The sequence below is a fragment of the Neoarius graeffei genome, chromosome 4 (genome assembly GCF_027579695.1).
Source record: "Neoarius graeffei isolate fNeoGra1 chromosome 4, fNeoGra1.pri, whole genome shotgun sequence".
In the NCBI taxonomy this organism is placed as follows: Eukaryota; Metazoa; Chordata; class Actinopteri; order Siluriformes; family Ariidae; genus Neoarius; species Neoarius graeffei.
In genome coordinates this window covers 6,010,510-6,035,422 of record NC_083572.1, presented here as the reverse complement: position 1 = coordinate 6,035,422, position 24,913 = coordinate 6,010,510, and the positions used below count along the sequence as shown (strand labels likewise).

Sequence of the window (24,913 nt, the reverse complement as noted above, 5' to 3'; positions counted from 1 at the left end):
ACAGAACAGTTTTCCACTTTGCCACAGTCCATTTTAAATGAGCCTTGGCCCAGAGAAGACGTCTGCGCTTCTGGATCGTGTTTAGATACGGCTTCTTCTTTGAACTATAGAGTTTTAGCTGGCAACGGCGGATGGCACGGTGAATTGTGTTCACAGATAATGTTCTCTGGAAATATTCCTGAGCCCATTTTGTGATTTCCAATACAGAAGCATGCCTGTATGTGATGCAGTGCCGTCTAAGGGCCCGAAGATCACGGGCACCCAGTATGGTTTTCCGGCCTTGACGCTTACGCACAGAGATTCTTCCAGATCCTCTGAATCTTTTGATGATATTATGCACTGTAGATGATATGTTCAAACTCTTTGCAATTTTACACTGTCGAACTCCTTTCTGATATTGCTCCACTATTTGTCGGTGCAGAATTAGGGGGATTGGTGATCCTCTTCCCATCTTTACTTCAGAGAGCCGCTGCCACTCCAAGATGCTCTTTTTATACCCAGTCATGTTAATGACCTATTGCCAATTGACCTAATGAGTTGCAGTTTGGTCCTCCAGCTGTTCCTTTTTTTGTACCTTTAACTTTTCCAGCCTCTTATTGCCCCTGTCCCAACTTTTTTGAGATGTGTTGCTGTCATGAAATTTCAAATGAGCCAATATTTGGCATGAAATTTCAAAATGTCTCACTTTTGACATTTGATATGTTGTCTATGTTCTATTGCGAATACAATATCAGTTTTTGAGATTTGTAAATTATTGCATTCCGTTTTTATTTACAATTTGTACTTTGTCCCAACTTTTTTGGAATTGGGGTTGTAAAACAAACCTCAGCCCTACACCAGGACTTGAACCCCGAGCCATGGCCGCTTTAATATGGCCTGGTGCTGGTGTACACTTAAGGTTAATATTATTAGTTTAAAAAAAACAACAACACAATTTTGCATATACTGTGTTGATTTCTGCTTCAGCCTGAGTTCAAAGAGCATAGAGTTGTATATGGGTCACTTTAACAATGCTGGAATAATGTAAACCTGACCCGGATTTAGTGTTAATAAAAAGAGATTTGAATAGTTTGTTGGTATTGTTGATTCTGTGTGCAGTAACAAGCCTCACCTCGACGTCGAAGAGCGTAGAACCATATCCGGGCCACTCTTTGATGATGGTCATGTAGCTGAGCATAGCCTGGTGTTGAGGCATCCCCTGCAGGCGGTTCCACTTCTCCAGGACGCTGGTCAGAGTGGCCGACATCTCCTCCTTAACAAACATCTCCAGCATCTGCTCTTCCTCACGTTGCTTCTTCAGCGAGCCAGTCTTGAAGCTGCGCCTCAGCGTGCCGTCCAGGAAGCTGGTCCTTCTCCTCTCGAGCGTGTGACCTCCTGGACCCAAACCCGCGACTCCTACCCCACCCGACCCACCAACCTTGGTGGAGTGCAGGATGCGGGTGCGGAGGCGGGCCACCGGATACACGCTGCTCAGGCTCCACGGCGTGCGTGCCACGTCTCCGTGGATGTACTGCAGCCGAAGTGCGGCCAGGTGCTGCAGCGTCTCCTCGGGGGCCGGGAAATGACCGCTGATCAGACTCTCATGAGCCTGAGGGGAAATATAACGGTCTGATATTCAAGCTGGAGATCATAAAAAGCCGAAGACAACTAAGGAGTGGATGTTATCGAAAGCTCACCTGCTCAAACATGAAGGCAAACTCCACCCCTTCTTTGGGCATGCTGTCCACATCGAGGAAGCAATACAGTTTAAAATAAAGCCGCCAAGGGCCTTCCTCTTCCTCTTCCTCACTTCCTGCCAGTCTACAAGTGATGGCCATGAAAACGATCACATTATCTTATCTTAGATACATATAAAGACTGTGTGCAGCAAAAAAATGGGTTTTCAAAGATTTTAGTAAATTTATACACATTGTGTAAAATACTGTATTCCACAAAATCGAGTCGTACATGAGCTGATAGCCGATGAGGCGCGTAGCACCGTGTTGTCTATAAGCCATGTACGACGAGACTGAGTTTTATTCTGTTTTATTCTATCCACATTCACTGGATTTCAAAAAACAGAGCATTTTTATTTTCATTTTTTGCAAAGTCGATCAATAAAAACTTTATACAAAACGTCCGACAAAATCATTTCCACTTAGAATGTAAACACACCGGCGAAATGACAGGAGAAATTTATGGAAAATGCTATAATAATAATAATTCTTGAAAAATAAAAAAAAGATACGTTCTTCCCATCAAATACTTTCATTCCATATTTTGTTGCTTTTTTTTGTATTTTTTGTGGTTTTGTTTTCAAGTAGTTTTTATTTTGTCCTTGGTTGGTTCAATAACACGCACCGCCATTTTCTTTTTCTTCTTTAGGGTTTTTTTGCTGGTTGGCAAACCAACTTAAAGGCGCATTACCACCACCTACTGGGCTGGAGTGTAGAACAGGAGCTATTGCGGTGGAAAGCATAGACATATAAACATAGACGCCGGCTTCTGCGTAGAATCATACGTCATCCTCGCCGCCATATTGGCTGTGGCAAAGTGGAGATTCTTCAGCCGTCTCTGGTATAGCGTCTAGACAGTAGCCGAGAATAAAGATGCCTCATTCATGTGCTGCGTTTAACTGTACCAACAGGTTTACCGTCCAAACGAGATCACATGGGATTACCTTTCACAGGTGAGACTGGAAAAATACTTTTCATTGTATTTGGTCATTATAACGTAATTTTACGAACAGATTTTTCTGACTTTGTGGCTAATATGAAGTCTCGCGCATAATAGCCGCTCGGTGAAACCTGTCTCCAAACAACGAAGTATTTCCTTCGTAACTACGCTGACTGTTGTTAGTTGCTTAGCTAACTTTTCACATACTATGTAGGTTTCCCAAAAATAAAGACATAAAAAAGCAGTGGGAGACAGCTGTGCGACGGGAAGGGTTTTCTGCTACTCCGTCATCCATGCTCTGCAGTGAACACTTCAGAACGGAGGATTTGGACAGAACAGGTCAGACAGTCAGGATCAGAGAGGGAGCTGTTCCTTCAGTCTTCAGTTTCCCAGCTCATCTCCACCGGGGAGGTGTATAGTTATAAGCAGTGAGAATTAGAGAATACAGTGCCACACTATGATGAGCGTTTTTGAACGTATGATGAATGTTTTTAACCTTTCTGAATGTGAAGGAATCAGTGATGTATTTTGTTTTGGTATGACGTTAGAACCTGGCCGAACTCAGTTTGGCGGTCATTCAGCTCACTTTATTCAGCGAGAGTAGGTCTGTGTGGTGACTCAATAAATAAAACAGTACATTTTTATTTTCATTCACTATTTCCAGTTTTTCCACTATTTCCATCATTTATCATATTCAGTCTTGTAGGTTGGTTATTGTGGCCTCAGGTTTTGGTAGCTTGCTACGGTATGCTGACTGATTAGCTTACCTGAGCTATCTATCGCGTATCTGTCGCTAGTTTGCAGTGTACAGGGTATTTCGCACACTATTTATAACCATCACATTAAAAGTTATACGTGTTGTTTTGATGCCTGTTTGTTTCCCAAATATATACGTGTGTGTCTTAATGGGTGAATAAAAGGCATCGAGTTAAATATTATTGTAGAAAGGGGCTTTATGAAGTTCAGTCCATTTACTTGCATTGGTTTACGGGGAAGATTTGCCACATCAAATATGGCAGACACTCTGACGTATCCCAGCAACGGGCCACCAGCTCAATGCGGCGTCTATGTTTATATGTCTATGGGGGAAAGTATATTCTTTGAGCTATTTCTGTTTTTTTAAAATACTTGATAACAAAGTGATATATCTGACCTGATGTGCGCCACCATTTTATTTTTCTCTACTCGCGGTATATGAGCTGATAGCCTAGTGGTAGAGTAGCATTGGCTACTCTACCACTAGGCTATCAGCTCATATACTGCGAGTAGAGAAAAACAAAATGGAAGAGTGCATCAAGTGCTCATATCCAGTGAATGTGGATAGAATAATAAATATTATAGTTGTTGAAACGGCACACCTTTCAAACTTGGCGAGTATGTCTGCCACGATGACGCGGCTCTCGATAGCTCGGCTCTCCACCTTGTTGTGTTCAAACAGGGAGAATAAATTCCGGCTGTTATCCATCGCCAGACCTCGGATCAGTTTCTCCACAACCTTCACACACACACAGATACAGGTGAGAGCTTCTCATGGTAATGTGCAACGGACGGACTTGAACATTTTGACCACTTTTTCTAACACCTATAGTCCACTCTCTCACCTCTCCTGCAGTAGTGTGGGAGTTGATGGAGATCTTGCAGGATCCTCCTCCATGGCAGTACACCGTAGTGGTCATCTCGCGTCTGGTCAGCAGGGCGGCGATCTCCTCCTGAGACGGCACAAACTCCCTCGTCTTGGTCTTCTTCAGAGACTCGCTGATAAAGTGGGCGTATTTTTCGATCTCGGTGCCAGGATGACGCTCCCTCACCCTGAGAGTGGCAGCACAATTTCATTACTGAGCGCTGTAGTATATTTATATCGTACCTGGTCAGACTTTCATTGTGGACAATATTTAACGATTTTCTTTGCAAATGTTCATCATGAGGAACTTGGCCTGATTTTTATTTTGAGAAGGGACTATTTATTTTTCCACCACAGCGCTGTTAAATTCTCAATTCTGATCGTGAGGTGTGGCAGTGTGAGGTGTGTCTGACCTCTTGAGGTGGAAGCGCAGGTAGCGCAGGATGGCACGGCTGGGCAGGAACGTACAGCTCATGCACGTGAGCAGGTGCCAGTGTGCACGGTTGCCCGGGCTGTTGGGCTGAGGCACATGATTGGTTTGTTTGATCAGCTGACAGTACACTTCGTCTCGGAGCGGCTTCAGGTCGTGGCAGGTCTGCAGGATGCCCTGGATGATGGCTACCGGGTCCGAGACGATCTCCATCTCCTGAAGAGAGTTGAAGATCTTCACCGCCTCGTCCTGCAGGCTGCCGTAGCCCTTCTCCTTTTGCACTGAGGGATGGAGAAAATAATGTGAAGGAACAGTGGGTAGATCAACTCAGAGAGAGAAGTTCAATATGCAATAAGCGTTTACAGCTATCGTTGATCTCTCCGTATGGTAACGGCAGCAGGGGCGAGTGCAGTGGATGCTGGGTGTAGCGTAGGATGGCGTTCCGGCGATACATCTGTTCCACCGCCTCCGAATTCACACTGTTCTCCTGCATGAGAAATAAAGGTCAAACAAAAAGAGGTTGTAGTGAAGAGCCAGAACGGAACATAAGCTCTTGTTTTAAGCACGCCTAAGAAGAACATCCAAATCATAACTATATCGCAGTACTTACCTTGATGTCTCGGATGAGCTGCTGCGTCGGCGTCTCAATGGGCGCCTTGTTCTCAATGACTCCCTGAATAGCCGAAACCCATCTCATGGCCTCGTTCAGCATCTTGGTGTAGAGCCGATAGGAATGTTTCCTCCCGTGAACCACAATGTTCCAGTATCCTACAGCGTAGCCACATCAACATCGGACACGCTGACAACGCTTACCCGCAGAGGAAGCGTAATCAATTAAAGCTAGACGGCCTTTCGATTTCATAAAATCGGTGAAATTTAGTACCATTTGAAATTTGGTAATTGTGATATATGTTTATAATGTGCATGAAATTGCTCGCTTCGTGCAGTCAAGCAGACACAGGAGGTCCATGTGCGCCTGCACAGGTTTACCTTCTTCTTCTTCTTTTGGGTTTTACGGCAGCTGGCATTCACAGTGCTGCATTACTGCCATCTACAGGTTTCCCTTTGAGCGTGCACTGACAGTTCCATCATTCTGTCGCTAAACGAACAGCTGATCACACCGAGGTGCTCGCTGACGCTGATATTTATTAGTTTGGTCCTGCGTTTCCTTTCCTTCGTATAGAACATAATGTCTTTTCTTCTCGCTTTCTTTCCGTTACTGTAGTCGGTCTTTCACGTTTCATTCGCACACTCACGTCCTCCATTTTTCTCTCCTGTTGCAAATTTGTATCCCGCAATGCCTTGCGTGAATGGGGAAAGCCCACCACGTGATGTAATGCATGACATAGTATCTTGTATTGGGTCATGATGAAGCAGGAAAAAATAACGGAGAATTTAGAGCCATGTAGAGATAAATTCATTAGCCTAATTGTTCTTTTTTTTTTTTTAACTAATAAAATTGGAAGTCTGTGATTCGAATTCAGTAGCTTTTGGTCCACTAGACAAAAATAATTGGGTGTCGGGGGAAATTCTTCTTTTTACGAACTACAGTTGAAAAATCTGAAAGGCAGTCTAGCTTTAATCATACAACAAGAAAAGAAAAAAAAAACACTTGCTCTTATTGGAAAAGAATCAGCGAGGTGTGAGCAAGAGATGTTATTGTTACCATCGGTTATTTGTTAATTTCCAATAAGAGCACATCTTGAACTCCACCTCCATCCTGCTCAGTGCTACGTTCTGGGTCATGTCGGCTCACCCGTCTCTTTGAAGACCTTCTCGTCAGGCTGGACCACGGAGCAGAGGCTGTTCAGCACCAGCGTGCCCATCTTGGATGTGCTCCGTTCGGCCGATTTGTAGTAGTCCAGAGAGTTGTTGGTCAGAATGAACCAGCGCTTCTTCAGTTTCAGCGCACTGCTCTTGGCTCCGGTCTTCACCTCTTTATGCAGCCAGCCTGGTTCACAAAGATCACTACGCTTGATACGTCTTTCAATTCATACAGAATTCAGGTTTAAAGTCCAACGAGTAAACAAGTGCTCCTTCTTTGTGTGGATACAAAATAATGCAGGACTGACCTCGAACCAGGAACTCCTGACCTTCGACCTTGGCGTCTCCTTTGGACTTCTGCAGGAGGCTGATCCAGTGGTGCATCTCCTCCGGCAGCTCCGTGTTACAGTGGATCACTCGATTCGCCGTGATGATCACGAACGAGTTCGGCCTGCCGGGTACAAACGCGGATTTAACTACTATCAGAGCGAAATTCTGACCAGTTACAATGGATAATTCAATAGCGCTGTTGATATTAAAGCCTCACCGGTCCGGATTGTCAGACGCACACACAGAGTCGATCAGCCCGACATCCAGAGTGCCCTGAGACAGACAGAGAGATGAAAACGAGTGCGTGTTTATCTTCAATCTGTTTACCTGGCTATGTTATTGCAGTACTTGGAGCAGATACGATAAACGCTACCGTACATACCACAGCGTTTTTTGGGTTCGCCTGCTCATGGGACATCTCCAGCAGCTGCTCGGGGGTGGCAGTGTGGACCCGACTCAGCACAGTGAACCATCCACTGACACACAATGATACACAGTTAAGCATTAACCCTTTGATGGGTCAAAAGTGACCCGGCTGAGATTTTATCTTCTATATCTTTGCAATAAATTAATTCCATCATTCAGTATTCAAGGTATTCCTCAATTTACTTGTTTTTGATCATCATACATCCTTATTTTATTTTTTCCTTTCTTACTTTTTGAATAAAAACCCTTTTTGTATCACTACCCTTCTAATGCACAACATGGGTCAAAAACGACCTGCATTCATTTTCCAGGTTATTTCATGTACGGCTGAGTGTTTCTATGATATACTTTTGAAATAAATTCATTTTGTCATTTACTTTTCCAAATATGCAGTAAATATCTTGTTTTTGTTTAGCACAAATCATCATTTTTATTTTTCCTTTCTTAAGTTATGAACAAGCACAGCTTTTGTAATTCTACATCAAGTTTACACACATGGGTCAGAACCGACCCGCATGCATTTACTCCAGCGTTTGGTGGGAACTGTGAATTGTGCTTGTGTCAGACATTTCACAGCTCAGCACAGCGCCCTTTGCCCGTCTAATACATGCAAGTAATGTTTTTCAATTGTTCGAACATTACCTTAGAAAAAAATCGATGATGTTTAGGTTCCCTTGAGAGTGAGTAGATTACTTGTCAGAAAGTTACGAGTAATTACTATTAGCTACCGAGCTGTTGACATATTCTGCTTTAGTTAGCTAATTTTATTGTAGTTGGCTTAGCTAACTACATAGTTAATAAATAAATAACTGGCCCCATTCACTGCTAAAGTAATTACTTGAAACAAATTATTATTATAGTATTAAGACATTTAATTTTAAATCACACTTGGATGACCCATGTGTAGTAATATAAAAAGTATTTTTGTTCATAAAGTAGGAAAGAAAAAAATTAAATTAATGATTTGTGGTAATTAAAAACAAGATATTTAAAGAATACTTGGAATATTCAATCATAAAATAAATTGATTTCAAAAGATAGAGCAAAGAAAAACCCCGTCAGCATGAAATAACCTGGAAAATGAACGCGGGTCATTTTTGACCCATGTTGTGCATTAGAAGGGGTGTGCATATATTTTGCATCAAAGGGTTAATTAGAACAAACCGGTAGAGAATAAAGTTTCACACATTTTAAAGCAACAGTCTGTACTTTTTCAAGGCCTGTGAAGCTGATTACAGTCAAAATACTGTAAAGACGTTAATAAGCTTTACTCTTTCCTACGTCATTTAACCACTGCTAAGCGTTTATTGAAGCAATGTACGCCTTGTTTATTGCCTTTTAAAATTAAAGCATCATCTCTCTTGTCTTCCTGTTTACTCATCCTGTTTCCTGGGTATCAGTTATGGAATGATATGGAATAATGACAATAAAAGGATGCTCTTTTTTTATTTTTTTTGCACCATATGGGCTTCGTTTTTAACGTGAAACAGTTGGAAAACCTTTACAGAGGTAGTGGGCTGGATCATGACCCTACCTGGCGTCTTCTGGTGATTCTGCAAACACCTGGTATGTCCGTTCATCCGTCACGATGTTCAGTGCGTTCTCCTTCTCGTGGTTGTCGACGATCTCCCTGAACAGAACCCCAGAAGACACCACGCTAAATCAAGGACAAAAGTTGTGGCGCCCTTCAAAATCCACTTTCCTTCATACTCACGTGCATGAAGAATATTGAGAAATGTCATAAATGATCAAGAGCGCTCATTTGACAGAACAGTGTGTGGAAAAGTTTTTTTTTTCTCTACCAAAGGCAAATAGGGTGCCAATAACTATGCAGTTGATTGTATAGAAAGCAACAAGACGCAATCTTAGTCTGCGTCCTTGTGTCTTACTTGGCTAAACGGATGTCAATGGTGCCCTTGAGCTTCTCCTCGCTGTCGTTCTCGAAGTACATGAGCTTCGAGTCACGCAGCACAAACCAGCGCATCTTCCAGTTCCGGCGCGACAGCGTGGACAGCCCCCCACCTTTCTTATACAGCCAGCCCGACTTCAGAGACTCCTGTTTGGAGCGGAACCACATGAACGTCTCGTCCTTCAGCACACACCAGCGCCTTCGCCACGGGATCATCAGACCCGCTACACAAACAAACAGAGAGAGAGAGAGAGAGAGAGAGAAATGACGAGTTTATTTACAAGCTCTAAAAGTCTGACTACACAACATCTACAAGGTCACTCACCTTTCATATAGAGGTAGCTGTGGAAGTATGGAGGGCCGTTACCATTCAACACGTTGCCTTTACCGTTCGACAGCTCTTCATCTGTGTCAGCGAGACCGTCATGCTCCTCATCGCTCTCCACATACTGAGAAAGAGAGAGAGAGAGAGAGAGAATGTTTAAACCCTATATATATATATATATATATATATATGTATGTATGTATATATATATATATATATATATATATATATATATATATATATATATATATATATGTATTAGCCTAGTCTCGCAAGTGAGCAAAATACAGAAACAGCTAAACAATTAGAATTAATGATTAAATATTAGGGCGGCACGGTGGTGTAGTGGTTAGCGCTGTTGCCTCACAGCAAGAAGGTCCTGGGTTCGAGCCCCGGGGCTGGCGAGGGCCTTTCTGTGTGGAGTTTGCATGGTGTCTGCGTGGGTTTCCTCTGGGTGCTCCGGTTTCCCCCAAAGACATGCAGGTTAGGTTAACTGGTGACTCTAAATTGACCGTGAGTGTGAATGGTTGTCTGTGTCTATGTGTCAGCCCTGTGATGACCTGGCGACTTGTCCAGGTTGTACCCCGCCTTTCGCCCGTAGTCAGCTGGGATAGGCTCCAGCTTGCCTGCGACCCTGTAGAACAGGATAAAGTGGCTAGAGATAATGAGATGAGATTAAATATTATCTCCTTTTTTCTTTTCGTATTTGTTTATACGATGTTCGTTTAATTTGTTGCATGTCGTTTTGATGCTCTGTCGCCACTTAACACGATCAGCAACAAAGTCAGACCATGTATTGAGCAAACCACCAACTTTTAATAAACTTTTGCAATTGTCTTTAAAACGGAATCTTGGACGCCCGACCGTTCTTGCACCTTCTGCTAATTCACCAAACATTAGCATTTTGACCATTCGAGTGTCCTCCATCCGGGCAACATGTCCAAGCCAACGTAGACGATTTTTGGCGAGGAGGACTTCGATATCCTCTGCTCTGGCTCTTTTCAAAACTTCTTTGTTGCTAACGAAGTCATCTCATCTCATTATCTCTAGCCGCTTTATCCTGTTCTACAGGGTCGCAGGCAAGCTGGATCCTATCCCAGCTGACTACGGGCGAAAGGCGGGGTACACCCTGGACAAGTCGCCAGGTCATCACAGGGCTGACACATAGACACAGACAACCATTCACACTCACATTCACACCTACGCTCAATTTAGAGTCACCAGTTAACCTAACCTGCATGTCTTTGGACTGTGGGGGAAACCGGAGCACCCGGAGGAAACCCACGCGGACACGGGGAGAACATGCAAACTCCACACAGAAAGGCCCTCGCCGGCCACGGGGCTCGAACCCGGACCTTCTTGCTGTGAGGCGACGGCGCTAACCACTACACCACCGTGCCGCCCTAACGAAGTCATCTCACTTGATATTCATGATTGATCTGAGGTGTCAATGTTGGATAGTGCGTAGCTGTTTTATTTCATGGGCGTACAACGACCAAGATTCACTTCCATATAGAAGGATCGGTAATAGACACTGAACGTAAACATTTACTTTTGTTCTTATGGTTAGATTGTCGTTGTGTCGAAAACTCTTGACAGGTTTAAACCCTGTCAAGTGTGTATAAGTCTAGTGTGCCAACTCCTGAAATAAAAACTCAGGCTGAGTAAATAATAGAATTAAAATAGTCATAATAATAAAAATATATATATATATTTAAATAATATTGGCTGGCTTTTTTTTCATGGTATATCAGATATATTCCATTCAGCTAGCATGATACTAAACGAGTCAAAGACGAGTAGCTGAATGGAATATATCTGATATACCACGAAAAAAAAGCCAGCCAATATTATTATTATCGTTATTATTATTATTATTATTATTTGTCAGCCCTGTGATGACCTGGCGACTTGTCCAGGGTGTACCCCGCCTTTCGCCCGTAGTCAGCTGGGATAGGATCCAGCTTGCCTGCGACCCTGTAGAACAGGATAAAGCGGCTATTATTATACATACACATTCCTTTCGGGTGTTCAATGCGTCTTTTTCTTTCAAAATTCTCTCAAAATCTTCCATATTTAACAAAGCAAACCTGGCGGCCACGTTTGTTTACAAATTCTCACAATCGCTCGCTAGCGTGGAAGTTTTACATCTCCGATGTGTCTCTTTTCCAGTTTTTCGATGTCCATTGGTATGTTTTTGTCTTGCAAATTTGCATGGGGGATATCTAATGAAGTTTTGGTAGCCTTTTGGGTGTTCAGTGCGTCTTTCTCTTTCCCGACGAACGAAGAAATGCTTCTGCGCATGCGCATCAGAAAACTCTCACTGGAAATTCGCATGTGACGTCATGTTGTCTTGACAACCATGCGATATCATAAACTATATTCAACGCCCATTCTCCATTGGGTAGAGTGATGTAATACGTGTAGGATAAGCGATATGCTAACAATATCGCATGCTATCAAACCAAATGAATGAAACCCGCTAGAAGGGAACAGAACACGTGTTTTTATTCCATCGAAAAAAAGTGTCCTGTATGGATAATATTTTTAGTTATAAAAATGAAGCTCAAAATCCTTTCTGAGGAAAAAATTTAATTATAAAAAAGTACGAGATACAGAAAATAAATACAATTGTAATCAAAAAAGAAAAGAAATAATCCAAATAATAATAACAATAAATTAATCGTACAATAAATAAATAAATAAGATAAAGCAGTAATAATGAATTGGGTAAATAATTATAAAAATGAATCAAATTAATAAAATAAAAGATTTAAAAATGAATATTACACGAATAAACAAACATACATAAATAGACACTGGAACTGATGATTTTCCTCATGCGTTTTTTGAGAAACTGATTTTGAGATAATGAAAAATGGTCGAAAAATGTGCTGTTTGCTTGTGATTATTTCTGAACCCTTATTTTGTTTTGAAATCTTCGCCCTCGTGTGTATGCATGTACTGTATAGACGTGTGTGTGTGTGTGTCTCGTACCGAGTCTGAGCTGCGATTGTATGACTCCTGGCTGGCGTTGGTGCACGTGGACTTGCGCGCGTGCTCCGGGTCATTTGCCGCGTTGCTGTTCTGACCGTCTTCCAGCTCGTCCTGGTCGTAGTCGGACTCTGTGTCCAGTGGCAGGCTGTAAATCGGCTCCTCGGTTTCGGTCAGCTTGCTGCCGCGATCCGCTGCCTCACCCTCTGCCTCGTCTGCCTTTTTTTCCTCTGTCTCAGGCTCTGCAGGCTTGGACGCGTCCTTCTCCTCCTCTGGTTTGGAGACGTCCTTGTTCACCTGTGCAGCCTCTCCTGGGAGTGGAGGAGGAGGTGGAGGAGGTGAGGGAGGAGGTGGAGGAGGAGGAGGCGTAGGGACGGTTGGAGCAGCAGCAGGCGGAGAGGAAGGCAGCGTGCCCTCAGCGAAGGCAGGTGGAGGTGGAGGCAGTGTGGCTAAGATCTCCTGGTCAGGAGGCCCCTCAGCCGGAGGAGGGAAATCAGGCAGCGAGACTGGACCCTCTGCCACACCAGAATCTTCAGCCGTAGCGGGCAAAGTAGGCGCCGCAGGGACCTTCTGTTCAGGCTGGATACCAGTGAAGCTCTGGAGGTCAAGTAACTGAGTGGCAACACGTGATGCCTCCTTTTTGAGGCGCAGGGCCTCAGCGTGACGGCGTAGCCTCAGTTCCTGACGTGAGCTCTCACACAGCTGCGACACGCCGTCCTCCCTCTGCTTCTGCAGTCGCTCGATCTCCCGCTCCAGCCTCAGGATCTCCTCCATCTGACGGCTCTGCTCCTCCACAGAGACCTGGAGCGAGAAAGAGTGAGAGAGAAATACATTTCATTCATCGCCACTAGAGCCAGAAACTTCTGGACCTTCCAGGAAGGTTACGACTCATTTCATGTATCAAATCCCTTCAGCTCACCTGAGTGCCTCCTGCTGCCTCATCCTCTGCTTTGTCTGCATCTCCTCCTTTCATCTGTGCTCCATATCCCTGTCGCTTCTTCTCCTCTTCCTCCTTCTTCCTCCTCTCGTCCTCCTCCCTCTTCCTCTTCTCGTCTCGGAGTTTGCGACACCTGGACCGCGCCACCTGCCCACGCCGGCACTTCTGCAGCACGAGCACGGCCGAGCGTTTGCGTAGGAACCGGTGGCGGTAGAAATGTGCACGGTAGTTCTTCTGGATGGTCATGATGCTGGACAGAGCTTTTTTAAAGTGCTTCCTGGAACGAGAGTCCACGTGTTAGAGCGTTAATCCCGAGGAAATACAAACAGCAAGGCGTTATATCAAGTCTCACAAAAACACAATAATGAACACTATGAAGAAATGCTTATTTATATTTTACTGAGGTGTGCGTTTGTTGGAAACAAATATTAATAGCAGTAAAAACAATTTGTACAATAAATCTAAAATACTGTATAGTAATCTATTATAATATTTGGTATTAATATTTAATATAAAATCATCAGCAATCTATTCTCATCATATGAATAAAAGGTTATTCATATTTTGATGTGCAATTATTGCACATGAATAACCAGTACACAATAGTTTATATGAATATTTGATCATATTTTGTATTAATATGTAATATATTAATTTAATACATTTATGAATATATTTAAATTCAATATATGCATATACTAGTATATTACTATTAGTAATTAATAGTAACCAAAATTCTTTATAAAATACCTATGAAGTATTTGATGCTATTAGTCTATAATATTCTATATTGATATGTAATAATAAAATATAAAAATGTACAAATATATCAAATAACAATTGTACAATAAATCCAAAATACTGTATTGTAATATATTATATTTTATATGAATATTTAACATAAAATCATAAGCACTGCTCATAAATAATCCATTTTCACAATATGAATAAAAAGATTATTAATAGTTTTATGTGTAATTATTGAACATTAATATTAATTGTAGTCAAAATTATTTATACATCCAGCTTACGATATTTTCTATTAATATATTTGTATTAATATTTGATATATTAATTTAATAAATGTATGAATACATTTAAATCCAGTCTATTAAAGGTCCCATGGCATGAAATTTTCACTTTCTGAGGTTTTTTAACGTTAAAATGAGTTCCTCTGACCTTCTTAAGTCACCCCAGTGGCTAGAAATTTCATAATGTGTAAACCAAACTATGCCCAACATTTGAGAATGGCGCGTCAAAACGGCGCGTTGATAAACTCTTCCCTTTACTACGTCAGCAAGGGAGATGATCCCCACGCCCCCCCTCTGGATTCCCACCCACTGTATGGATTGCCCCGCCCAGTTGTAGTGAGGAGACCATAGAGGACACAACAACATGGCATCACCTAAGCGAGCGAAACATGGAAATTGCGCTGTACATGGATGTGACAACACAGAAAAGAGTCTGTTTTTACTGCCGACGGGAGAGCCCCTGAAGACGCAGTGGCTTAATTTTATTTACTTCAATAATACGCCGTCGAGTCTATCTAAGACAGTGTATGTTTGTTGGAAGCATTTTCCTGAGGAATGTTTCCACAACTTGGGACAGTACAGGGCAGGTTTTGCACATCAACTGTCACTGAAGCCTGGGTCCGTACCAAGCATCCCTGCCGCATCAGCCACAAACACCGAACAAGTAAGTGTATAACTGTTAAGTCGTTTTGCCGTGTTTTAAAATCGGTGCGTTAGCCTTGCAATGGCTACATTAGCTGTGCAGCTAACCGCTTCCTGCAGTTAGCCAGGTACTCTGCGCTACAAAACCAAAAAGCATGCAGCATGCTCTGTTATAATAGCCAATCAAAACAGTTTTTACAAAGACACCCACATTCTTTTTTTTAAGTCACTCGTTCATTTTATTTGTTTGTTTGTTCAGTAAAAACCCAAACATTTGTTGAATTTATTTTATTTCCTCGCGTCGCACCTTAATGACGTCAGCGCGCGGTATTTTTCCCTTCGCGGTTTGTTCCTTCTCTCTCGCCATAGTAAGACACCCACATCCGCTTGTTCTGACCCACTGGAGGTAGCGTCACAGTGCTGTTAGCCAATCAGAGGTAACACGTTTACATGTCATGAATATTAATGATAAGACCCGCCCCCACCCTCTACCCTTCCCCGCCTCCTGCTTCTCATTAGCAAAACGACGCACTGGGAAAAGCGCTGAAATGGGGCTTTCTCCCAGGAGGCTATATCTACGTGCCGAGGGTTCATTTCGAGAAAGGCTGCGGATATAACGTCCGGAAACCTCCACGAGCCCGTTTAAAGCATCAACAAACCACCATGCCATGGGACCTTTAATATATTAATTAATAGTAACAAAAATACTTTAGAAAATACCGATGAAATATTTGCTATTAGTCTACAATATTCTATATTTGTATTTAAGAATAAAATATAAAAATATCCAAATAACATATATAAAAACATTATACAGTTGTGTTATATACAGTATGCCAAATTACACTAATAAATATAATAAATAATAAATATTATTCTCAGCTACACGATTTCAGCTTCCAGCATTGAATGTGCATATGTACACACACACACACACACACACACACACACACACACACACACACACACACACACACACACAGAATTACCTTGCTATGTAAGCGAGCAGATGTGCCCGTATGATGAGTCCAGCTTTACGGCGCACCTCGTCTCGCTCCTTCTCCAGTCTCTGCTCCAGAGACTCCTTCATGAACACCTACGAGTGCGAGACAAAGTCTAAGAACGAAGACCTCACACATAAAAACACAGACTTCAGAAAAAAAGAAGAGGACAAAAGAAACATTGACTCACCTTGGTCTTCCCAAGCTGCCACTCTCTCTTGGCGTGGTCGTATTTGGTGAGCAGATCAGTGCACCTTTTTTTCTCATCTCCATCACCTGCTGCCGTTTTCCCATCTTCCTTTAGAATAATCTTATACCTTCATATGAACAATAATACAAAGTCACTGTGGGTGAATAAACTGTTCCGAGAGTGTAAAACGGTGCAGTCGTTCAGGTTTACTAAACCCTTACCTGCTCAAGAAGTCTTTGAAAGTGCGTCTGATGGGAAACCCTGCACGCCGGATCTTCACCGTCTCCAGCATGCCGGAGTATCGCAGCTGATTCAGAACCACATCCGGGTCAAACCTGTTGGGTGTCTACAGAAAAAAAAACGACTCAGATGAGGTGGATGATGCTGATATGTTATATAATAAAGCGTTATACAACCCTGATTCCAAAAAAGTTGGGACAAAGTACAAATTGTAAATAAAAACGGAATGCAATAATTTACAAATCTCAAAAACTGATATTGTATTCACAATAGAACATAGACAACATATCAAATGTCGAAAGTGAGACACTTTGAAATTTCATGCCAAATATTGGCTCATTTGAAATTTCATGACAGCAACACATCTCAAAAAAGTTGGGACAGGGGCAATAAGAGGCTGGAAAAGTAAAAGGTACAAAAAAGGAACAGCTGGAGGACCAAATTGCAACTCATTAGGTCAATTGGCAATAGGTCATTAACATGACTGGGTATAAAAAGAGCATCTTGGAGTGGCAGCGGCTCTCAGAAGTAAAGATGGGAAGAGGATCACCAATCCCCCTAATTCTGCACCGACAAATAGTGGAGCAATATCAGAAAGGAGTTCGACAGTGTAAAATTGCAAAGAGTTTGAACATATCATCATCTACAGTGCATAATATCATCAAAAGATTCAGAGAATCTGGAAGAATCTCTGTGCGTAAGGGTCAAGGCCGGAAAACCATACCGGGTGCCCGTGATCTTCGGGCCCTTAGACGGCACTGCATCACATACAGGCATGCTTCTGTATTGGAAATCACAAAATGGGCTCAGGAATATTTCCAGAGAGCATTATCTGTGAACACAATTCACCGTGCCATCCGCCGTTGCCAGCTAAAACTCTATAGTTCAAAGAAGAAGCTGTATCTAAACATGATCCAGAAGCGCAGACGTCTTCTCTGGGCCAAGGCTCATTTAAAATGGACTGTGGCAAAGTGGAAAACTGTTCTGTGGTCAGACGAATCAAAATTTGAAGTTCTTTATGGAAATCAGGGACGCCGTGTCATTCGGACTAAAGAGGAAAAGGACGACCCAAGTTGTTATCAGCGCTCAGTTCAGAAGCCTGCATCTCTGATGGTATGGGGTTGCATTAGTGTGTGTGGCATGGGCAGTTTACGCATCTGGAAAGACACCATCAATGCTGAAAGGTATATCCAGGTTCTAGAGCAACATATGCTCCCATCCAGACGACGTCTCTTTCAGGGAAGACCTTGCATTTTCCAACATGACAATGCCAAACCACATACTGCATCAATTACAGCATCATGGCTGCGTAGAAGAAGGGTCCGGGTACTGAACTGGCCAGCCTGCAGTCCAGATCTTTCACCCATAGAAAACATTTGGCGCATCATAAAACGGAAGATACGACAAAAAAGACCTAAGACAGTTGAGCAACTAGAATCCTACATTAGACAAGAATGGGTTAACATTCCTATCCCTAAACTTGAGCAACTTGTCTCCTCAGTCCCCAGACATTTACAGACTGTTGTAAAGAGAAAAGGGGATGTCTCACAGTGGGAAACATGGCCTTGTCCCAACTTTTTTGAGATGTGTTGTTGTCATGAAATTTAAAATCACCTAATTTTTCTCTTTAAATGATACATTTTCTCAGTTTAAACATTTGATATGTCATCTATGTTCTATTCTGAATAAAATATGGAATTTTGAAACTTCCACATCATTGCATTCCGTTTTTATTTACAATTTGTACTTTGTCCCAACTTTTTGGGAATCGGGGTTGTAATATAATGATTATACACAGAGCTACATGGATCACTGAATGATCTGAATTCTAATTAAAATGCTCCTGTTTGTCAAATCTGAATCAGATCGAATGAATACTTTTGATTCGTTGGCTGTTTGCTTCGATTCATTTCCTCACTGCACCAATTTGATCGGACCAAAGAAGAAGAAGAAGAAACAATGATGAATGCACACAAAGGGTAGGAACAACACTGTCAACATTTCCAAAGCAATATATATTTCATTTATTTGTCAGGAAAAAAAAGCAACATAAGAAATGTGATCAAACCTTACGTCATGGAAAACATCCAAACAGTGATTGTTAATTATAATACTGTAATTAACAAGAAATAATATACAACAGGGAGTGCTGTTATTATGCATTTAACGATTCACCCGGTTCATGATTTGATTCGATTCACGATATTGGGTTCACGATTTGATTTTCCCATTTTATTTTATTACCAAAAAAAAGCAACATTTTCCTGTTCATTATCAACTTCAGCATTCTTTTTGTTAAATTTAAATAATAAAAAACATTTTGTTTCATTTTCTTTATAACCAACAATAATTATTTACCCACATTTGCAAAGGAAGAAGTAAAATACAATCACCTGCTAACTAAAATATTCCTTTTATTAATAACAAAAAAGTTAATAACAAAAAGGCCTTTTCTTAATAAACTTATAAACATTTGCTCTGCCTCCATTTTGCTTCTCTTTTCTTTATCTTTCAGCAGTCTGTATATTTGTACCATCAATCACACAACTGTTCTTTCACATTTTAGATCTGTTTTTTTGTGTGTGTGTGTGTGTGTGTGTGTGTGTGTGTGTGTGTGTGTGTGTGTGCTTTCATAGCATTAGAGCTGTGTTACTTCCGCCTACGGTGAAGTCAGATGTATTCCAGCTATTGTACATTATTTCGCCTTCTGCTGTCTAACCAATGCAATTACAGCTAGGAAAATTTACCACATTATGCAGCCTGATAATAATCACGATTTTTTTTTTTGTTTTATTGATTCAAATCAACATAAATTTGCATCACAATTTATCATAGCACAATATATCGTTACATGTCTAGCAACGACAGAGTTGTGTGATAAAGTCAAAATAACGTTACCACACCAATGTGGATTTGTTTTTCTATAATAGCACATACTGAAGTGTTTTATTCCTCTTACACCACAGCAATTTAGTAATTACAATTTGTATTTCCCGAAGAACGACACATCATACATCATTTTTATCAGTTTAGAGTTACATTTGCACAGAGGTGGACAGTAACGAAGTACATTTACTTGAGTACTGTACTTAAGTACACTTTTTGAGTATCTGTACTTTACTTGATTATTATTTTTTTGGAAACTTATGACTTTAACTTCGCTACAAATATGAAAGACAAATATCGTACCTTTCACTCCACTACATTGCAGTCAAAGTCCTCGTTACTCGTTACTATGATGCAGCTTTGAAAGCGGATGTTTTTTCTTTTCTTTTCTAAAACGTGATGGTTTTTCCGCAGGTGACACTGAGACAGCCGATCAGTAATCACTAGGGTCACGTCACGTCCATAGACTGGATAAAATCAAGTTCAGTTATTTCTCAACAGCGTTATCTGAACACGATCAGTTGATGGCAGAATGGAAGGAGGCGGTTCTTCTGGAGAATGAACGCACTCATGGCTTTACCTAGAACCCATGTTTCAGTTTTCTGAAAGGATTAAAGATACGTTTTGTTTTAAATGTTTGCTTTGTTTGCCGAAAACGAACCACATCACGGCCTACAAAAACTCGCCGTCCAACCTGCAGGAGCATATTGAGGTACAGTATGTAAATGTTTCATTCCAAGAGAAAGCTTGCAATGAAGCTGTCTGTGCTTTTAGAGCTAGTGATAACGTTGCAAACGTAGCTATGCAGTCTGGTTAGTCAAATGACTTTCTATGGATTTGCTCGCCAAGTTGCCGTAGCCTTGTCCACGGCTAACGTTTACACATAGCTAGTTAACTTGGACACTGTTAGTTAGCATGTAAAAACGGAGTTACGCTAGCATGAATAACGTTAACTTATCTGAAGTCCTTTCAGAAATACGTTTTAGCATAATCTTGCCAAATAAACAGAATGTAGAAATGTTTCTTTTCTAGTAGCGTTAGCTACCCAATATGATTTCGAGTTTGAAAAGAGTTTGCTAGCATGTCAGGTGGAGCGTCACTGACTAGCTAGCTTAACGTTAAACCACCATGATGGCACAGCATGCGTTCATTTTGTGAATTTACATTTCTGTCTTTGGTAACGGTATTAGGTTTTGTAAGCGTTGCAGCAATAATACAACGATGTGTTGACAGAAAATGTACTTTTAATACTTAAGTATTTTTAAAAGCAAGTACTTCAGTACTTTAACTTAAGTAAAAATTTGACTGGACAACTTTCACTTGTATCGGAGTAACATTTGACCAGTGGGATCTGCACTTTGACTTAAGTAATGAAGTTGGGTACTTTGTCCACATCTGCATTTACAACTATATGTTCTGTGGAATGTCCAAGAGACAAGTTAGTTGCTGTAATTATTTGTTATAAACAGGGGGCGTCATGGCTCAGGTGGATAAGGCGCCATACCATAAATCCGGGGACCCAGGTTCAATTCCAACCCGAGGTCATTTCCCGATCCCTCCCTGTCTCTCTCTCTCCCACTCATTTCCTGTCTCTACACTGTCCTATCCAATAAAGGTAGAAAAAGCCCAAAAAAATAATCTTAAAAAAAAATTTATTTGTTATAAACAGTCGTTCCCTCACCGGCCTATCTTTTTTCTTTCGCTTGAGGTTAATAACAAACCCCCCCCCCAAAAAAAAAAAAAAAAAAAAGTTTTTCGTGTTCCCAAGAAACTCCTCTGTCGGCTTTAAATCTGACTTTAAATCTTACAAAAACACTCACATTTCCATAAATCTGAAATAAATTTCCTTTTTATTTCACACTTCGGGTGGCACGGTGGTGTAGTGGTTAGCGCTGTCGCCTCACAGCAAGAAGGTCCGGGTTCGAGCCCCGTGGCCGGCGAGGGCCTTTCTGTGCGGAGTTTGCATGTTCTCCCTGTGTCCGCGTGGGTTTCCTCCGGGTGCTCCGGTTTCCCCCACAGTCCAAAGACATGCAGGTTAGGTTAACTGGTGACTCTAAATTGACCGTAGGTGTGAATGTGAGTGTGAATGGTTGTCTGTGTCTATGTGTCAGCCCTGTGATGACCTGGCGACTTGTCCAGGGTGTACCCCGCCTTTCGCCCGTAGTCAGCTGGGATAGGCTCCAGCTCGCCTGCGACCCTGTAGAACAGGATAAAGTGGCTACAGATAACGAGATGAGATTTCACACTTCATTAAGTCCCAGTGAAAGAGCTGTTACGATAGAAACTATAATGCATCAATCATTAAAACTGCATTAATATAAACCTGTGATTTGCCCTGCAGCCAGCTGAACTACTGTCAGAGCTGCTGTTATTTTAAAACACGTATCAATACCAGCGGAAAAAAATACCAAATGGTCAAAGCAGCCTGAAATGATGCCCCGTATCTCACCTTGTCCATGTTGGGTTTGATGCAGCGCACGAAGAAGGGGTTGGACACACTGAGAGTGGCCATTAGGGAGTGCAGAGAGTCCTAAGTGACAGGAGAGAGGAGCAATCACGTAAAAATAACACATTCTGACTAGACTGAAGAAACAAGGACCGTTTTTATTTATATCTGTGTCATCTTTTCCTTCTTTCTGTAGAACTGAAACACCTTTTTGCGTTCACACTGTTGTGATGCTTAATTAGACGAAAATCCATATTTTTCTTTTGCCGAGTTGCGGAGAAGCTACAGGAAGGTGCACTCACTCTGAACTGGGAGCTCACGGTGGGTTTCTTCCGGGCGGTGCCCATCTTCAGGGTCTCTTCGTTATTCCTGCTGCCCACTTGTTCAAACAGGTCGTAGATGAAGTCCAGTCTGGCTCATACACATACACACACACGGATCATGGCTTGTATATTGTATATACCCTAACCGGCCACTTTATTAGGGACATCCATTAGGTACATCTATTGTTTTATTTGATACAGTTCTCTAATCAGCCAATCCCTCGACAGCAGCACAATGCATCAAATCATCCATCCATCCATCCATCCATCCATCCATCATCTCTAGCCGCTTTATCCTGTTCTACAGGGTCGCAGGCAAGCTGGAGCCTATCCCAGCTGACTACGGGCGAAAGGCGGGGTACACCCTGGACAAGTCGCCAGGTCATCACAGGGCTGACACATAGACACAGACAACCATTCACACTCACATTCACACCTATGCTCAATTTAGAGTCACCAGTTAACCTAACCTGCATGTCTTTGGACTGTGGGGGAAACCGGAGCACCCGGAGGAAACCCACGCGGACACGGGAAGAACATGCAAACTCCACATAGAAAGGCCCTCGTCAGCCACTGGGCTCGAACCCAGAACCTTCTTGCTGCGAGGCGACAGTGCTAACCACTACACCACCGTGCCGGCATCAGTTCATGCAGATACAAATCAAGCGCTTCAGTTAATGTTCACAATGTTCAAACATCAGAATGGGAAAAATTGTGATCCCAAAGTGTGATAGCATAGGTGTTGGTTTGAGCCAGCCGGACTGCTGGTTTGAGCATTTTAGAAACTGCTGATCTCCTGGGGTTTTCACACAACAACAAAATGGTGCGAAAAACAAAAAAACATCAAGTGAGTGGGCGACAGTTCCGTGGGTGGAAACAAACACCTTGTTGATAAGAGAAGTCAGAGGAAAATGGACAGATTTGAGGTGGTTCGAGCTTTTTTTGCCAGGAAGGATATCTCATCTCATTATCTCTAGCCACTTTATCCTGTTCTACAGGGTCGCAGGCAAGCTGGAGCCTATCCCAGCTGACTACGGGCGAAAGGCGGGGTACACCCTGGACAAGTCGCCAGGTCATCACAGGGCTGACACATAGACACAGACAACCATTCACACTCACATTCACACCTACGCTCAATTTAGAGTCACCAGTTAACCTAACCTGCATGTCTTTGGACTGTGGGGGAAACCGGAGCACCCGGAGGAAACCCACGCGGACACGGGGAGAACATGCAAACTCCACACAGAAAGGCCCTCGCCAGCCATGGGACTCGAACCCGGACTTTCTTGCTGTGAGGCGACAGCGCTAACCACTACACCACCGTGCCGCCCAGGAAGGATATAGTAACTCATATAATCACTCTTTACAACCGTGGTGAGCAGAAAAGCATCTCAGCATGCAACAGAAAACAGAAGAACACATTGGGTTCCAGTCCTACAGCCAAGAACAGGGATCTTAGAATCAATAATAACAACAACAAGTTCCTATTAAAGTGGCCGGTGAGTGTATGTGCATTGTTGTGGATAGCTGTGCGTGTTTCAAACCTGCTGTCCTTCAGCATGGTCAAGATATCATCTCTAAACGTATCTCTGTTCTTCTCCAAGATGCCTCTGACGTCATACAAAACCTGAAAACAAGATGGCAATAAAAGAACAGAAAGGAGAAATACAGGGGAAAAACAGAGAGAGAGAGAGAGAGAGAGAGAGAGAGAGAGAGAGAAAGCCCACCTCTCCAGCGTAGTGCTTAATTCCAAATTGATGATCTGCCAGTCGAGGCTTCACATAATAAGGGTTCGTCTGAAGATGGGAAACAACAAACATTAAACACACCCATCAGTTTTGGAACAATCTGAAGCCAGCGACATAACGTGCATAAGTGTGTGTGTGTGTGTGTGTGTGTGTGTGCGACTCACCGAGTGTCGGCTGTGTAGTTTCTCCAGCAGAGTGAAATCTGTGCCTTTAGGGAAGCGGCTCTCCTCATTAACCAACGCCAACATGCCCAGTTTCTGCAAAAACACACTCGTTAATCTTCATGTTGTTTCCACGCTGCACAGTCACTCATTTTTGAAATGATTTATAGAAAGGAATTTTCCATCAGTACTGTTTTTACAGAACTCTCTCAGCTGCACTGAAATAAAAATTGTGGCGTTAATTTTTTTTTTTTGAATTCCAGAGCGGTTACTTTTTCGATCAGATCCAGACATTCTGCGTTGTCCATCCAGTCTATGGCTTCCCAGCGAATTCCCTCCCTGTACACACACACACACACACACACACACACGATTTTGTATGGTCTCATATTTTAGTAGCCAGATATATATATATATATATACACACGATATCAGCAAAAGTATTGGCACCTTTCAAGAAAAGAGGGAGAATGAACAATATGCACAGTTTTTTCCTGTACTCCAACAAAACTTTTGAAGTTGTTTTTTCCTTCGAGTGTATAATGTATTGTGTGTATTCATTTTATTTTCCACATATCTCCTCTTAAATGTTATTTAAAAAATGCAAACCAATCGTAAGCCTGAAAAAATTTATACATTTATGGGTCATTCTAGAATTTGGGATACATTTCGCATCTCAGAGATAAACCTTTTAGACTGGTACCAAAATTCAAAAAAGTGCTTATTTAAGGAGTTAAAGGCATTTTTGAGACAAAGTCAGCAAACAGGGGCGGCATGGTGGTGTAGTGGTTAGCGCTGTCGCCTCACAGCAAGAAGGTCCTGGGTTCGAGCCCCGTGGCCGGCGAGGGCCTTTC

The 24,913-nt window shown here is 42.2% G+C and overlaps 1 protein-coding gene across 1 annotated transcript in view; it reads right to left on the bottom strand.

Moving 5' to 3' along the window:
• The window catches only part of myo10l1 (myosin X, like 1), a 92,669-nt gene that overhangs the window by 1,957 nt on the left and 65,799 nt on the right, over positions 1 to 24,913 (bottom strand). Inside the window, exons 14-38 of the mRNA XM_060918709.1 lie at positions 24,332 to 24,398; positions 24,063 to 24,155; positions 23,878 to 23,946; positions 23,695 to 23,777; positions 22,130 to 22,238; positions 21,831 to 21,911; positions 16,477 to 16,601; positions 16,256 to 16,382; positions 16,054 to 16,160; positions 13,374 to 13,668; positions 12,458 to 13,255; positions 9,461 to 9,584; positions 9,116 to 9,359; positions 8,761 to 8,856; positions 7,183 to 7,276; positions 7,018 to 7,073; positions 6,779 to 6,921; positions 6,463 to 6,657; positions 5,317 to 5,474; positions 5,070 to 5,193; positions 4,690 to 4,987; positions 4,257 to 4,464; positions 4,014 to 4,150; positions 1,677 to 1,800; positions 1,112 to 1,588 (exon numbers count right to left, since the gene is read on the bottom strand). Of these exons, the coding sequence (XP_060774692.1) occupies positions 1,112 to 1,588; positions 1,677 to 1,800; positions 4,014 to 4,150; positions 4,257 to 4,464; positions 4,690 to 4,987; positions 5,070 to 5,193; positions 5,317 to 5,474; positions 6,463 to 6,657; positions 6,779 to 6,921; positions 7,018 to 7,073; positions 7,183 to 7,276; positions 8,761 to 8,856; positions 9,116 to 9,359; positions 9,461 to 9,584; positions 12,458 to 13,255; positions 13,374 to 13,668; positions 16,054 to 16,160; positions 16,256 to 16,382; positions 16,477 to 16,601; positions 21,831 to 21,911; positions 22,130 to 22,238; positions 23,695 to 23,777; positions 23,878 to 23,946; positions 24,063 to 24,155; positions 24,332 to 24,398 (4,432 nt within the window). The remainder of the gene's footprint in view (positions 1 to 1,111; positions 1,589 to 1,676; positions 1,801 to 4,013; positions 4,151 to 4,256; positions 4,465 to 4,689; positions 4,988 to 5,069; positions 5,194 to 5,316; positions 5,475 to 6,462; positions 6,658 to 6,778; positions 6,922 to 7,017; positions 7,074 to 7,182; positions 7,277 to 8,760; positions 8,857 to 9,115; positions 9,360 to 9,460; positions 9,585 to 12,457; positions 13,256 to 13,373; positions 13,669 to 16,053; positions 16,161 to 16,255; positions 16,383 to 16,476; positions 16,602 to 21,830; positions 21,912 to 22,129; positions 22,239 to 23,694; positions 23,778 to 23,877; positions 23,947 to 24,062; positions 24,156 to 24,331; positions 24,399 to 24,913) is intronic.